This window comes from Heptranchias perlo, chromosome 4 (genome assembly GCF_035084215.1).
Source record: "Heptranchias perlo isolate sHepPer1 chromosome 4, sHepPer1.hap1, whole genome shotgun sequence".
In the NCBI taxonomy this organism is placed as follows: Eukaryota; Metazoa; Chordata; class Chondrichthyes; order Hexanchiformes; family Hexanchidae; genus Heptranchias; species Heptranchias perlo.
Genome location: NC_090328.1, coordinates 23,483,122 through 23,495,654, shown reverse-complemented (window position 1 = coordinate 23,495,654; position 12,533 = coordinate 23,483,122). Strand labels below are relative to the sequence as shown.

General features: G+C 45.8%; 1 protein-coding gene across 3 annotated transcripts in view; it reads left to right on the top strand.

Annotated features, from left to right (window-relative positions):
- cfap97 (cilia and flagella associated protein 97) overlaps window positions 1-7,532 on the top strand; it is a 44,656-nt gene extending 37,124 nt beyond the window's left edge. Inside the window, exon 5 of one of the 3 annotated variants that reach the window (XM_067982595.1) lies at window positions 5,183-7,532. In XM_067982595.1, coding sequence (XP_067838696.1) covers window positions 5,183-5,244 — 62 coding nt within the window. In that variant the 3' untranslated portion in view covers window positions 5,245-7,532. The remainder of the gene's footprint in view (window positions 1-5,182) is intronic. The other 2 variants (XM_067982596.1, XM_067982598.1) reach the window with 2 other exon arrangements.
- Window positions 7,533-12,533: the final 5,001 nt, after the last annotated feature.

The window sequence follows — 12,533 nt, the reverse complement described above, 5'->3', positions numbered from 1 at the left end:
AAGGTGAGTACACCAACGCACCCTCCCACATCCCGTCCCCACCATCACGCCAAACAGATCACAACCCCTCCTGCACAGCCACCACTGCGCTCCATCAGCAATCCTCACAGCCACTCATTCACCATCCTCGCCGTGCACGCAAGTACCCATCGTCCCTGACCCCACCCGAACACTACCACACACCCTCGCATCCTCCCATCCATCCGCGCCACGCTCAACCCAACCACACCGATGCTCGATGCGTCTCACGATGCAATACGCACCCACTCACACATCTGTGTTTTGCCTTCACAGGAGAAGAGAAGCAAGAACAATAGGGAAAGGGCACGCACCAGAGGTGGGCCGCCGCAAGTGGTGGAGCTCACCGACGCCGAGGTGGAGGCGCTCGACCTCGCCCGCACGCGACATTGCCTGTCGGTGGCCGATGGCGAGTGTGTCGCTGCCGAAACGGCCGGTAAGGGAAAGCTGACACTCAACACCCATGATCGCGAGTTATCGTATCATCACCTGCCATCAGGCGCACCGTCAAGTTGGTCCACATGCCTCAAAGTGCCCTCTGTTCTCTTGCAGGTCCGTCTTTGTGTGAAGCGATCGTGGAGGGCGATTCCTCAGAGGACATGGCGGTCTCTGAGGGTGCATCGTCACATCAGAGCCAACCATCCACCAGCGCAGAGACACGCACCTCGGTGGGTCCCCCTCGCCAACTAGTTGGGGTAGCACTTGGTGAGTCACCGCGCACGAGTGAGCATGAGCAGACCCTGGTGGCAGGGGCAGCCGCGGAGGGTCCGCGACGGAGGGAGCACTCATCTCCAGGCTCTGCTCAGCCGGACCCAGATGCTGAACCCAGGGGGCCACCAGTGAAAAGGAGAGTCGTCGAGGGGCACCAGCTAATTGCTGAGGTACTGGCAGAGGTGCCGCGCGCATTGTCCACAATAGCGCAGGCGATGGAGGAGTCCAACTCCTGCATGTGGGCATTGGTGGCGCAGGCACAGGAGGGTACCGGCGACACAGTGTCGCGGGTAGGTGCGGGACTGTCTGCGGTGGAGGACAGGCTGGCCTCCCTCGAGCGTCACGCACAGCTCCAGATCGAGTCCATGCAGGCCCTGACAACGTCTGTACGGATTCAGGGTGAGCAACATTCCGACGCCATCAATAGGCTGAGGGATACACTAGGGGTGGCCTTGCAAGGCCTCACACATGCCATCCAAACTGCCGTCCAGCAGGGTGGAAGGGGTGATGTGGGCCGAGGCCAAGAGAGGGATGATTGTGACCGGGGACATGGAAGCGGGGACGCTTCTCAAGGCGCCCCCACGTCCCACCCGTCGCCCACCTCTCAACCAGTACCCGCAATGGTGCCTCCTCTCCAGGTGGCCGAGTCTGCCCCTGCCCCGGTGCAGGAGGAGCAGTCTGTGGAGGTGCCGTCACGGGCACCGAAACCCAGGGGCCGTCCGCCAAAAGCATCTACCCGGTCAAGGCAAGAAGACGAGCAACCTGCCACTACCTCTGCTGGAGCCACAGGGGTAGCACCACGTAGGGGTTCCCGGAAAAGAATTGCAAAGGCCTTATAATCACAAAGGGAATACACCAGGGTGTTTATTAATTTGTACTTTTTTTTTTATATAATGTCACATTCGAGATATTAAATATTAAATGAAGATGGTTGGGCAGTGTCCTAGGCCCAACCATCTTCAGCTGCTTCATCAATGACCTTCCCTCCATCATAAGGTCAGAAATGGGGATGTTCGCTGATGACTGCACAGTGTTCAGTTCCATTCAGATAATGAAGCAGTCCGAGCCTGCATGCAGCAAGACCTGGACAACATCCAGGCTTGGGCTGATAAGTGGCAAGTAACATTCGCGCCAGATAAGTGCCAGGCAATGACCATCTCCAACAAGAGAGAGTCTAACCACCTCCCCTTGACATTCAACGGCATTACCATCGCCGAATCCCCCACCATCAACATCCTGGGGGTCACCATTGACCAGAAACTTAACTGGACCAGCCATATAAATACTGTGGCTACGAGAGCAGGTCAGAGGCTGGGTATTCTGCGGCGAGTGACTCACCTCCTGACTCCCCAAAGCCTTTCCACCATCTACAAGGCACAAGTCAGGAGTGTAGCTCCAACAACACTCAAGAAGCTCGACACCATCCAAGATAAAGCAGCCCGCTTGATTGGCACCCCATCCACCACCCTAAACATTCACTCCCTTCACCACCGGCGCACTGTGGCTGCAGTGTGTACCATCCACAGGATGCACTGCAGCAACTCGCCAAGGCTTCTTCGACAGCACCTCCCAAACCCGCGACCTCTACCACCTAGAAGGACAAGGGCAGCAGGCGCATGGGAACAACACCACCTGCACGTTCCCCTCCAAGTCACACACCATCCCGACTTGGAAATATATCGCCGTTCCTTCATTGTCGCTGGGTCAAAATCCTGGAACTCCCTTCCTAACAGCACTGTGGGAGAACCGTCACCACACGGATTGCAGCGGTTCAAGAAGGCGGCTCACCACCACCTTCTCGAGGGCAATTAGGGATGGGCAATAAATGCCGGCCTTGCCAGTGACGCCCACATCCCGTGAACGAATAAAAAAAAAAGAAAAAAAAAAAAATACTCTATTCTCACCACTCCTGCCACCTCTCGTCCATTCTTCCGCGGCTTGTGCAATAGGTGCGTTCCGTGGAGGCCATCATGACGGCGAACACCTGCTGCCACCCATTGGGCACACTGCTGTGGGTGCAGGATTACTGGCAGCACTCTTCAGTGGAGGGGGCTGGTATGGCCGCTCGCATGTGCAGGTGAGGAGATGCGAGCGCCTCGCAGTGTCTGACTCTAGGAGAACCGTTTACGTATGAGTGCCTCCCTGGCCCGGCGACCATCCCGGTGAGTCGCGGCTCGGCGCATGGGTCGTCCAACATCCTCTGGCGCGTCCTCCTCCTCCGCCTCCTCCTCCTCCTCCTCCTCCTCCTCCTCGCCCTCGCCTTCCTCAATGTGGGTGGCGGGTGTGGATGGGGCCTCCTCCAGCGGCACCCCCCTCTGTTGGGCCATGTTGTGCAGGGCACAGCAGACAACTATGATTCGTCCCACTCTGAATGGTGTGTATTGGAGCGCTCCCCCAGAACGATCAAGGCACCTGAAGCGCATCTTGAGAAGCCCTATGGTCTGCTCAGTTGTAGACCTGGTAGCAGTGTGGCTGTCATTGTACCGACGCTCCGGCTCGGTGATGGGGTTCCTCAGAGGTGTCATGAGCCACGTGTGTAGGGGATACCCCTTGTCGCCGAGGAGCCAGCCGTTGCCGGCGTTGGGTGCCTGCAGGATGGGCGGGACGGCGGCATCGTGGCAGCTGCCGGGGTATCTGGCGCACACGTGTAGAAATTTCTGGCGGTGGTCACAGATGAGCTGGGCGTTCATGGAGTGATACCCCTTCCTGTTGATGAACAGCCCTGGCTCATGCGGAGGTGCCCGTATTGCGATGTGGGTGCAGTCGATTACACCCTGCACCCGTGGGAAGCCGGCCATGGCATGGAATCCAACCGCCCTCTCCATCTGGCTGCGCTCGTCCATGGCGAAGTTGATGTAGTGCGAGGCCCTGCGGAACAACCCATCGGTGACCTGCCTTATGCACTTGTGTGCAGAGGACTGACAGACCCCGGTGATGTCCCCGGTGGCACCCTGGAAGGAACCGGATGCGAAGAAGTTGAGGGCAGTGGTGACTTTGATGGCGACAGGTAGGAAGATGCTGCTTGGTCCATCAGGGAGCAGCTCGTCGTTAAGGAGGCTGCAGATGTCGGCGACTACCTGGCGATTGACTCTGAGCCGACGTGTGCACTGCTCCTCAGAGAGGTCCATGAAGCTGAGCCTCGCTCTGTACACCCTGTGCGGAGGGTAGTGCCTCCTGCGACGCATCTCTCTCTGCGGTTGCCCTCCCTCCTGCTGTGCAGGTGGGTGTGCCGCAGCACCGTGTTGGGGGGCCCCACGTCTCCGAGGCGGACGGCGTGGACAGCGAGGCTGCTGGGGCTGGTCATCCTGTTCGTCCTCCGACGATGTCAACGCACCACCCATCTGGCAGGTGTTGGTCTGAGGGGTTGTGCAGGGTAGGTGGGTGGGTCCTCGGACTGGGGCTGCGGTTTCGTGTCGGTCTGTCCTCTGGCTTGGCGGGGGGTGGTGGAGGGCAGGGGTTGCCCTATGTGACGCGGTGGCCTCCTGCGTGGGTGAGGGCTCTCCCCCGTGGAGCGCACCTTGGCACCTGCCACAGGCTGCTGGCTGCAACACGCCTGGTTGGAAAGGGACTGTTTCCCCCAGTGTGTGAAACTCACTGCCTTGAACCTAAAATCCCACACTTCCTCTTTTGACAGCTGCTTCAGCTCATTAACTGACCACAACGAGCAAGGTAAGTACTCTCAAGTGGAACCCCGCTGGCTTTAATTGCCTGCGGGATTCCCACCAGCGGGGCTTGCGCGCGCAGCCCCGCACGTCAGCGCGGTACCCGGAAGTGGCCGGGATTTTGTCGCGATCCGGTCACGTGACCGGATATCGGGATTTTCGGGGCCACCCCGCTGGGAACCCGCCGGAAACGCGATCGCAAAATCGAGCCCCATGTATCTGTGCTGGGTAAACTGCCTAAACTTGGAACAACTTGAATATAACTCTAATGTTCTAAACACTGCTATTGTTTCTAAAACTATGTAATGACTACATGAACAGGTTAATGTCTATTTTGCTGTTCTTCGTTTTTTTACTGACTATGAGAAAGTTAAATAAAGTGAGAAGGATGACTGCCTCTTGGCATTGCATTGGTCAGTTGTGCCACTGATTTTGAAACCTGGGCTTAAATCTTGGCCCTTGCTGACACTCTGACTTCCATCAGGTAGCAAATTGATGCTCATGGCTAGGTTGGGCACATCATCAGATGGAAGTTAACCACTAATGGAGATAATGAGGCATCAGTTGAGGTGCTACCTCATGCCTCACTTTGTACATCTAGCATTTGGTTTTGGAGTGATACTGGCAGAAGCTATGCAGATATGCATGGTGGCTATCCATCCGCTCAGCCAGAATCCAAGTTCCACAAGTATGCAGATGATAAAACAGATCAAAATAAACTCCTAACTGTATTCTACTTCAGCATTATTCTTAAATTACCTTTAATGTACATTCTTCTCTTTTTACTTTAGGACTCAGTTCAAGATCATCCAGCCACAAGAATATTCAGCCAGTGTCTAATTCAAGTGCCTGAGATTCAGTTAAACCACCCAAGCTTGTTTGAGCAGTCTAGTCATAAATGTTTAACTGGACTCAGCTTGCTGCTATTGTTGAAATGGCGTGTATTCTGTGGCTACATACTGTATGTTTAAGACCATTCTTAAACTGTATTTTAAACAAAAATCTAGTTTCAGTATTTCTATTGTTGAAGTATTTTAACGTCAAATTGAGGTGTGTTTTATAAATGTGCAATGTAATATGGAATCTGCTAATAAGTTTTGTATAGTGATTGACCCGGTCTTGAGCTTTTTTTTTGTAATTGAGCATTAATCTGAATAATTTATCCACTATTATTTCTAATAAAGTGTGAAATTTACACTAATTATTCTTTAGTGAAGATATTGTTTGCTATAGAACATGGAGTTATGCATAGTTAAAACATTTTAAATTGATCAGAAGATTGGACTGCATGTGCAATTATACCTAATTGCACTCTATTGTACTGACTTGGAACAGAGAAAATTATCCTGTGAATGGATTGGAGACATCATTTTAAACTGGTGATATAATGGTTATGGTGAACGTTATGCTTGAGGTTCAATTTGTGCTCGTACAGATTGAGCAGGATGGACAGTTCTTCCCAAACAGTATAACTCTGTCAAACTCATGTATGGACCTCTGCATTGTTATGCCAATGATAAGATTAGCACTAGTGTGTGAATATGAGATTGTAGTAAATGTACAATTGAAGAAAAGGAACTATTTTAACTTTTGTTCTTGGGATGTGAGCAACACCAGCAAGACAGTGGTCTGATGTTTGCGCTGGTGGGAGATGTTTATGAAGCACTTAATGCTGAGCTTGAATGACTGACTCTGGCCGCAACAATCAGGCTTGGGGGCCTGGCCAATGATCACCTGTTCATTGGAGACTCAAGGGTGGAAACATCTATGGTAAACTTTATGCCAGTAACAGATTCAACAAAAACTACAAATCTTGCTGGGAAGTAAAGTGAATTTGACATTTCAGTGTTGTACTGAAAGAGTATTGTATGGTTGAGATGTTAATCTGCCTGTTCAGATAGACATTAAACATCACTCTTCAGTTTATGTAATGAAGTAATACATAGCAATTGTACATTTCCTGTTTAAATCTATAGCTATGACAATGTTAAGGCCTTGGAGAGGGTGCAAAAAAAATTTACTTGAATGGTTCCAGGGATGAGGGACTTCAGTTGTAGGGTACGGTAGCGTAATGGTTCCAGGGATGAGGGACTTCAGTTGTAGGGTACGGTAGTGTAGTGGTTATGTTACTGGGCTAGTAATCCAGAGGCCTGGACTAAAATCCAGAGTCACGAGTTCAAATCCCGCCATGGCGGCTGGCGAATTTAAATTCAATTAATTAAATAAAAAATCTCGAATTAAAATACTAGTATCAGTAATGATAGCCATGAAACTACCGGATTGTCGTAAAAACCCATCTGGTTCACTAATGTCCTTTAGGGAAGGAAACCTGCTGTCCTTACCCGGTCTGGCCTATATGTGACTCCAGACCCACAGCAATGTGGTTGATTCTTAATTGCCTTCTTAGGGATGGGCAATAAATGCCGGCCTTGCCAGCGACGCCCACATCCCGTGAACGAATAAAAAAAAAAAATTTTTTTTAAAGTTACATGGAAGCTGGGGTTGTTCTCCTTCGAGCAAAGAAGGTTGAGAGGAGATTTGATAGAAGTGTTCAAAATCACGAAGGATCTAAACAGAGGAGATAGAGAGAAACTGTTCCCATTGGCAGAAAGGTCAAGAACCAGAGGACATAGATTTAAGGTGATTGGCAAAAGAACCAAAGGCGATGTGAGGAAAATCTCTTTTACGCAGCGAGTAGTTATGATCTGGAATGCATTGCCTGAAAGGGTGATGGGTGCAGATCCAATCATGGCTTTCAAAAAGGAATTGGATAAATATTTGAAGGGAAAAAAATTTGCAGGGCTACGGGGAAAGAGCGGGGTAATGGGACTAACTTGATTGTTCTTACAAGGAGGCAGCACGGGCTCAATGGGCCGAATGGCCACCTCCTGTGCTGTAACAATTCTATGTTAACATAACCCCTTGCCCTCTTTAATCAGATAGCAGTTTAACTGCTACACATGTATTGATCAAACTTCCTTAGCATTTACCTGGTTATGGCCTTTGGGATATTGTTTTCAGTGATTCATCAGAAGTTGTCTTTCTGGTTTGTTAGCAGTCTTCTAACTTCTGGCTAACGCTTCATACTATACTTACGCTTCTAATTTATTAAAGAAAGAATTTGCATTTATAAGGTGCCTTTCATGATCACATGTGCTTCGTAGTCAGTAAATTACTTTTTGCTGTGTTGTAATGTGGACAAACACAGCAGCCAATTTGTGTACAGCAAGATGTTAGAATCATACAGCACAGGAGGCCATTCGGCCCATCGTGCCTGTGCCGGCTCTTTGGTAGAGGTATCCAATAATTCCCACTCCCCTGCTCTTTCCCATAGCCCTGCAAATTTTTTCCCTTCAATTATTTATCCAATTCCCTTTTGAAAGTTACGATTGACTCTGCTTCCACCATCCTTTCAGGCAGAGTTATGCAGATCATAACAACTTGTAAAAAAATGTTTCCTCATGTCGCCTCTGGTTCTTTTGCCAATCATCTTAAATCTGTGTCCTCTGGTTACTGACCCTTCTGCCACTGGCAACAGTTTCTCCTTATTTACTCTATCAAAACCATTCAGGATTTTGAACACCTCTATCAAATCTCCCCTTAACCTTCTCTGCTCTAAGGAGAACAATCCCAGCTTCTCTAGTCCTTTCACATAACTGAATCCCTCATCTCTGGTATCATTCTAGTAAATCTTTTCTGCACCCTCTCTAAGGCCTTGACATCCTTCCTAAAGTGTGGGGCCTAGAATTGAACACACTAGCTGAGGTTTAACCAGTGTTTATAAAGGATTAGCATAACTTCCTTGTATTTGTACTGTATGCCTTTATTTATAAAACTAAGGATCCCATATGCTTTTTAACAGCCTTCTCAACTTGTTCTGCCATCTTCAAAGATTTGTGTACGTACACCCCCAGGTCTTTTTGTTCCTGCACCCCCTTTAAAATTGTACCATTTAGTTTATATTGCCTCTCCTCATTCTTCCTATCAGAACGTATCACTTCACACTTCTCTGTGTTAAATTTCATCTGACATGTGTCTGCACATTTCACCAGTCTGTTAATGTTCTCCTTAAGACCTTTACTATCTTCCTCATTGTTTTCTATATTTCCGAGTTTCATGTCATCAGCAAAATTTGAAATAATCCCTGTATACCCAAGTCCAGGTCATTAATATATATCAAAAAGAGCAGTGGTCCCGACACGAACCCCTGGGGAAAACCAATGCACACTTCTCTCCGGTCTGCTTTCTGTCCCTTAACCAATTTCGTATCCACGCTGCCACTGTCCCTTTAATCCTATGGGCTTTAATTTTGCTAACTTTATCAAATGCCTTTTGAAAGTCCATACACACATCAACTGCAGTACCCTCATCAACTCTCCGTTACTTCATCAAAGAACTCATTCAAGTTAGTCAGACATAATTGTCTGTTAACAAATCCGTGCTGACTTTAATTTATTAGCCCATACTTTTCCAAGTGCCAATTAATTTCGTCCTGGATAAATATTACTGTGTTAACTGTTGGATTACACTGATTCATATACAATTATAAACTATCACAACTACTTTTGGACTAACTTTCAAGTATATTTGATCACCTTCTAACATTGAACACTCTAAATAAGTGCACTACAATTCTATCTGGCGATTTCTCCTAATTACAAAGCTTTTTTTCTGCCTTCCTTCAGATTTCTGCCTCCTCTTCAAACTTCTGAATGTAAGGCAAAAACTTTCCTTTGAAATACTTCAGCTTATCAAAATTAAAGCAGTACTTGTTAGCAAAATTGAAGCCCATGGATTAAAGGGGCAGTTGTTGCATGGATATGAAATTAGCTAAGGGACAGAAAGTAGAGAGAAGTGGTGAACTGTTGTTTTTTAGACTGGACGGAAGCGTGCAGTGATGTGTTGGGACCACTGCTCTGTTTGATATATATTAATGACCTGGACTTGGGTATAAAGGGCATAATTTCAAAGTTTGCCGATGACAAACTCGGAAATGTAGTAAATAGTGAGAAGGATAGTAACGGACTTCAGGAGGACACAGACTGGTTAAATGGACAGACACATGGTAGATGAAATTTAATGCAGAGAAGTGTGAAGTGATTGATTTTGGTAGGAAGAATAAGAGGCAATATAAAGTAAACGGTACATTTTTAAAGGGGGTGGAGGAACAGAGACACCGGCAGGTGTATGTGCATAAGTCTTTGAAGATGGATGAAAGTTGAGAAGGCTGTTCAAAAGGCATACAGGATCCTTGATATATAGAGGCCTAGAGTACAAAAGCAAGGAAGTTATGCTAAACCTTTATAAAACACTGGTTAGACCCCAGTTGGAGTATTGTGGCCAATTCTGGGCACCACACTTTAGGGAGGATGTAAAAGCCTTAGAAAGGGTGCGGGAGAGATTTACTAGAATGGTACCAGAAATGAAAGACTTCGATTACCTGGAGAGACTAGAGAATCTGGGGTTGTTCTCCTTAGAGCAGAGAAGGTTAAGGGGAGATTTGAGCGAGGTATTGAAAATCACGAAGGGTTTTGATAAAGAGTAAATAAGGAGAAACTGTTTCCAGTGGCAGAAGGGTCAGTAACCAGATTTAAGATAATTGGTAAAAGAACCAGAGGTGACATGAGGGGGGAAAAAAAATTACACAGCGAGTTGTAATGATCTGGAATGTACTGCCTGAAAGAGTGGTGGAAGCAGATTCAATAATAACTTTCAAAAGGGAATTGGATGAAGAGCAGGGGAATGGGACTAATTGAATAGCTCTTTCAAAGAGCTGGCACAGGCACGATGGGCCGAATGGCCTCGTACTGTGCTGTATCATTCTATTATTCTTCAGGCAGTCTGACTGATCAGTTGTTCCTCGTCAAAGGTGGAGTTTCCACTAAAATGGTGCAAATAGATCTATCTAAATAACTAACTTGGTAAGATTCTTCAATTTGCACTGAATTAAAAGATAGCATTTTGAAGGTTGTTAATAGAAACTGCTCTAAAAAGTGACAAATGTCTGCTCAGTTCCCTTTGTTTATAGTTTGTTGATCCCAAAACAATCATTTTAAACTCTTAGCTATTTCCACCTCCCATGTCTTTTAACCTTGTAGATAACTTAATCCTATAATGTTGGTTTGCTACAGCTTTTCCTACACAGTAAATGGCATTTCTCCCCAGTCAATTTGATGCAAAAAATATACAGTTCTGCTTTATGGTGATGATGGTGCTGAACTTTTCCAACCCAGGTACCTTTCTACAAGTATTAGCTCAGCCTAAATTTTGTGGAGGATTTTCAGTGAAGCCATTCACTGATGAGTTCTGTTGCTGATGTAATTGGAGTCGGTTCCAAGTTGTGTGCCCAAACTCAAAACAGGAAAATTGTAATGGAAAGACATTTCAAATGCAAATATTTCATACCAGGTAAGATTTTCTTTTTCAACGTTATATTACTAAGCAAAGAGAAGTACTACTGCCACCCACCCCCTCCCTCCCAATCCCACACACATTCTTCCTCCTTTAACCAGATATCTCTGACAAGGTAAATTTTGTTTACTTAATTTGAAGGGCTAGGTGTTCTCTCCACTCCCACAAATATAAACACTTTTACCCCCCTTATTTGGCTTAGAACAGTTTCTCAGCCTAGTAAAGCAAGAGATGAGAATTAACATTTACCTAAAATGCTTCAATCATTTCTACTTTATTAACGTGTCTTCTTCACACAAACAGCTTCTCAATGGCTTTTCAATCCCCTTCACCAATACTGTTTTTTTTAAAAATAAGAAACTAAGGTGAAAGGACAAATCTAACAGTCCAATGAGGTTAAAGTGTAATAGAGAAAATAAGGTAAATTATTACGTGACACCAAACTTCAGTTTTAAAAGTCTGAAGATTATGGGAGAAAGAAAAGATTAAAGGAGATAAGGAGTTCCATAGTTTTGAATTCCTGGGGAAAAATGGATTAGAGTATGTCATTGAGCAATGAGTCTTAATTTCAACACAGTGTGACTACATTGGAAGGTGCAAGAGCATGTAAATATGGCATAGTTGATACTTCAAAGGTACAAGAAAATAAATCTTAGAGCATTAATATTCAATGTGTAATTTTGGCTATAGGAGTGTTGATAGAGAAAAAACTGCTGGAGGTGAAAGTGGGAATTCCTATGGTGTAAAAGCTTTGTGATATATCCTTGCTAAGAGTGAAGGGAGATGTTATGAGAACCTATCCATATATGGAAGTAGCTTCCAAGTCTTGGGCAGACTTTGACTAACTATGAAGGGTCAAGAGATGTTGAGGGAAAAAGAACCTTTTTTTTTAGACAAAAGTATAAAAAGCAAGATACTAATAATTGTGTAATTTTCACTTGATCATATCAGAGTAATGACAGTAAAACTGCAAATAGCAATATGAGCAAATATTGTAATAGTGAAATAATGTTCACATGGAATGGTCAGGGTGAACATCTAATCTGATATTTCAATAATTTACTAGTCCATGAAAATAAGGGAATTACCGTAGGTATTTTACAAATTGTGACACTACTTCTTATGTCTAGTTAAATCAGAATATAAAATGAAAGAGATTCCCCAGAAACTAAGTGTTTTACTTTTTTCTCTCCAACTACATTTCACTATGGATGACATTATCTGGTAATGGATCTGTTCATGCAAAAATACCCTAGTTTGTATGACTAATGAATATTTAGTGTTGCTAATAGTCTACTTTCCTCCATCAAACTGCTTCCTGGTCATTTTGCAGGTCAGGACAAGGGCAAAAATCCTCAGGATTCCTTAAAATTGGCAAAATCTTGATTCTTTGCTCTTAAGGAGGTATTTAGTGTTGCCTAAATTTATATTTCCCATGTCCAAGATTTCAAGCAGTATAACTGGCTTTTTGGGCAAATGCTGCTTTTTAAATTGCTATAGAGGTATTTCTGATTCATAATCATTTGGTTCCAGGCAGAAGTGAACATTTGTTAGGGAGCTATTTATCCAACAGTTCAAAATTTCATCAAGCATTCAGTAAGTTGAACTGGTCAGTGTGGAGGCTTGACTGAGTCTTGGGCTGCTTTAGATCACATTTGTGAGAAGGTAAATAGTTTGTTTGTCTCTTTGCTTTCCTCCTAACTCCCTGCCATAGGAGTAGGCCGTTCATCC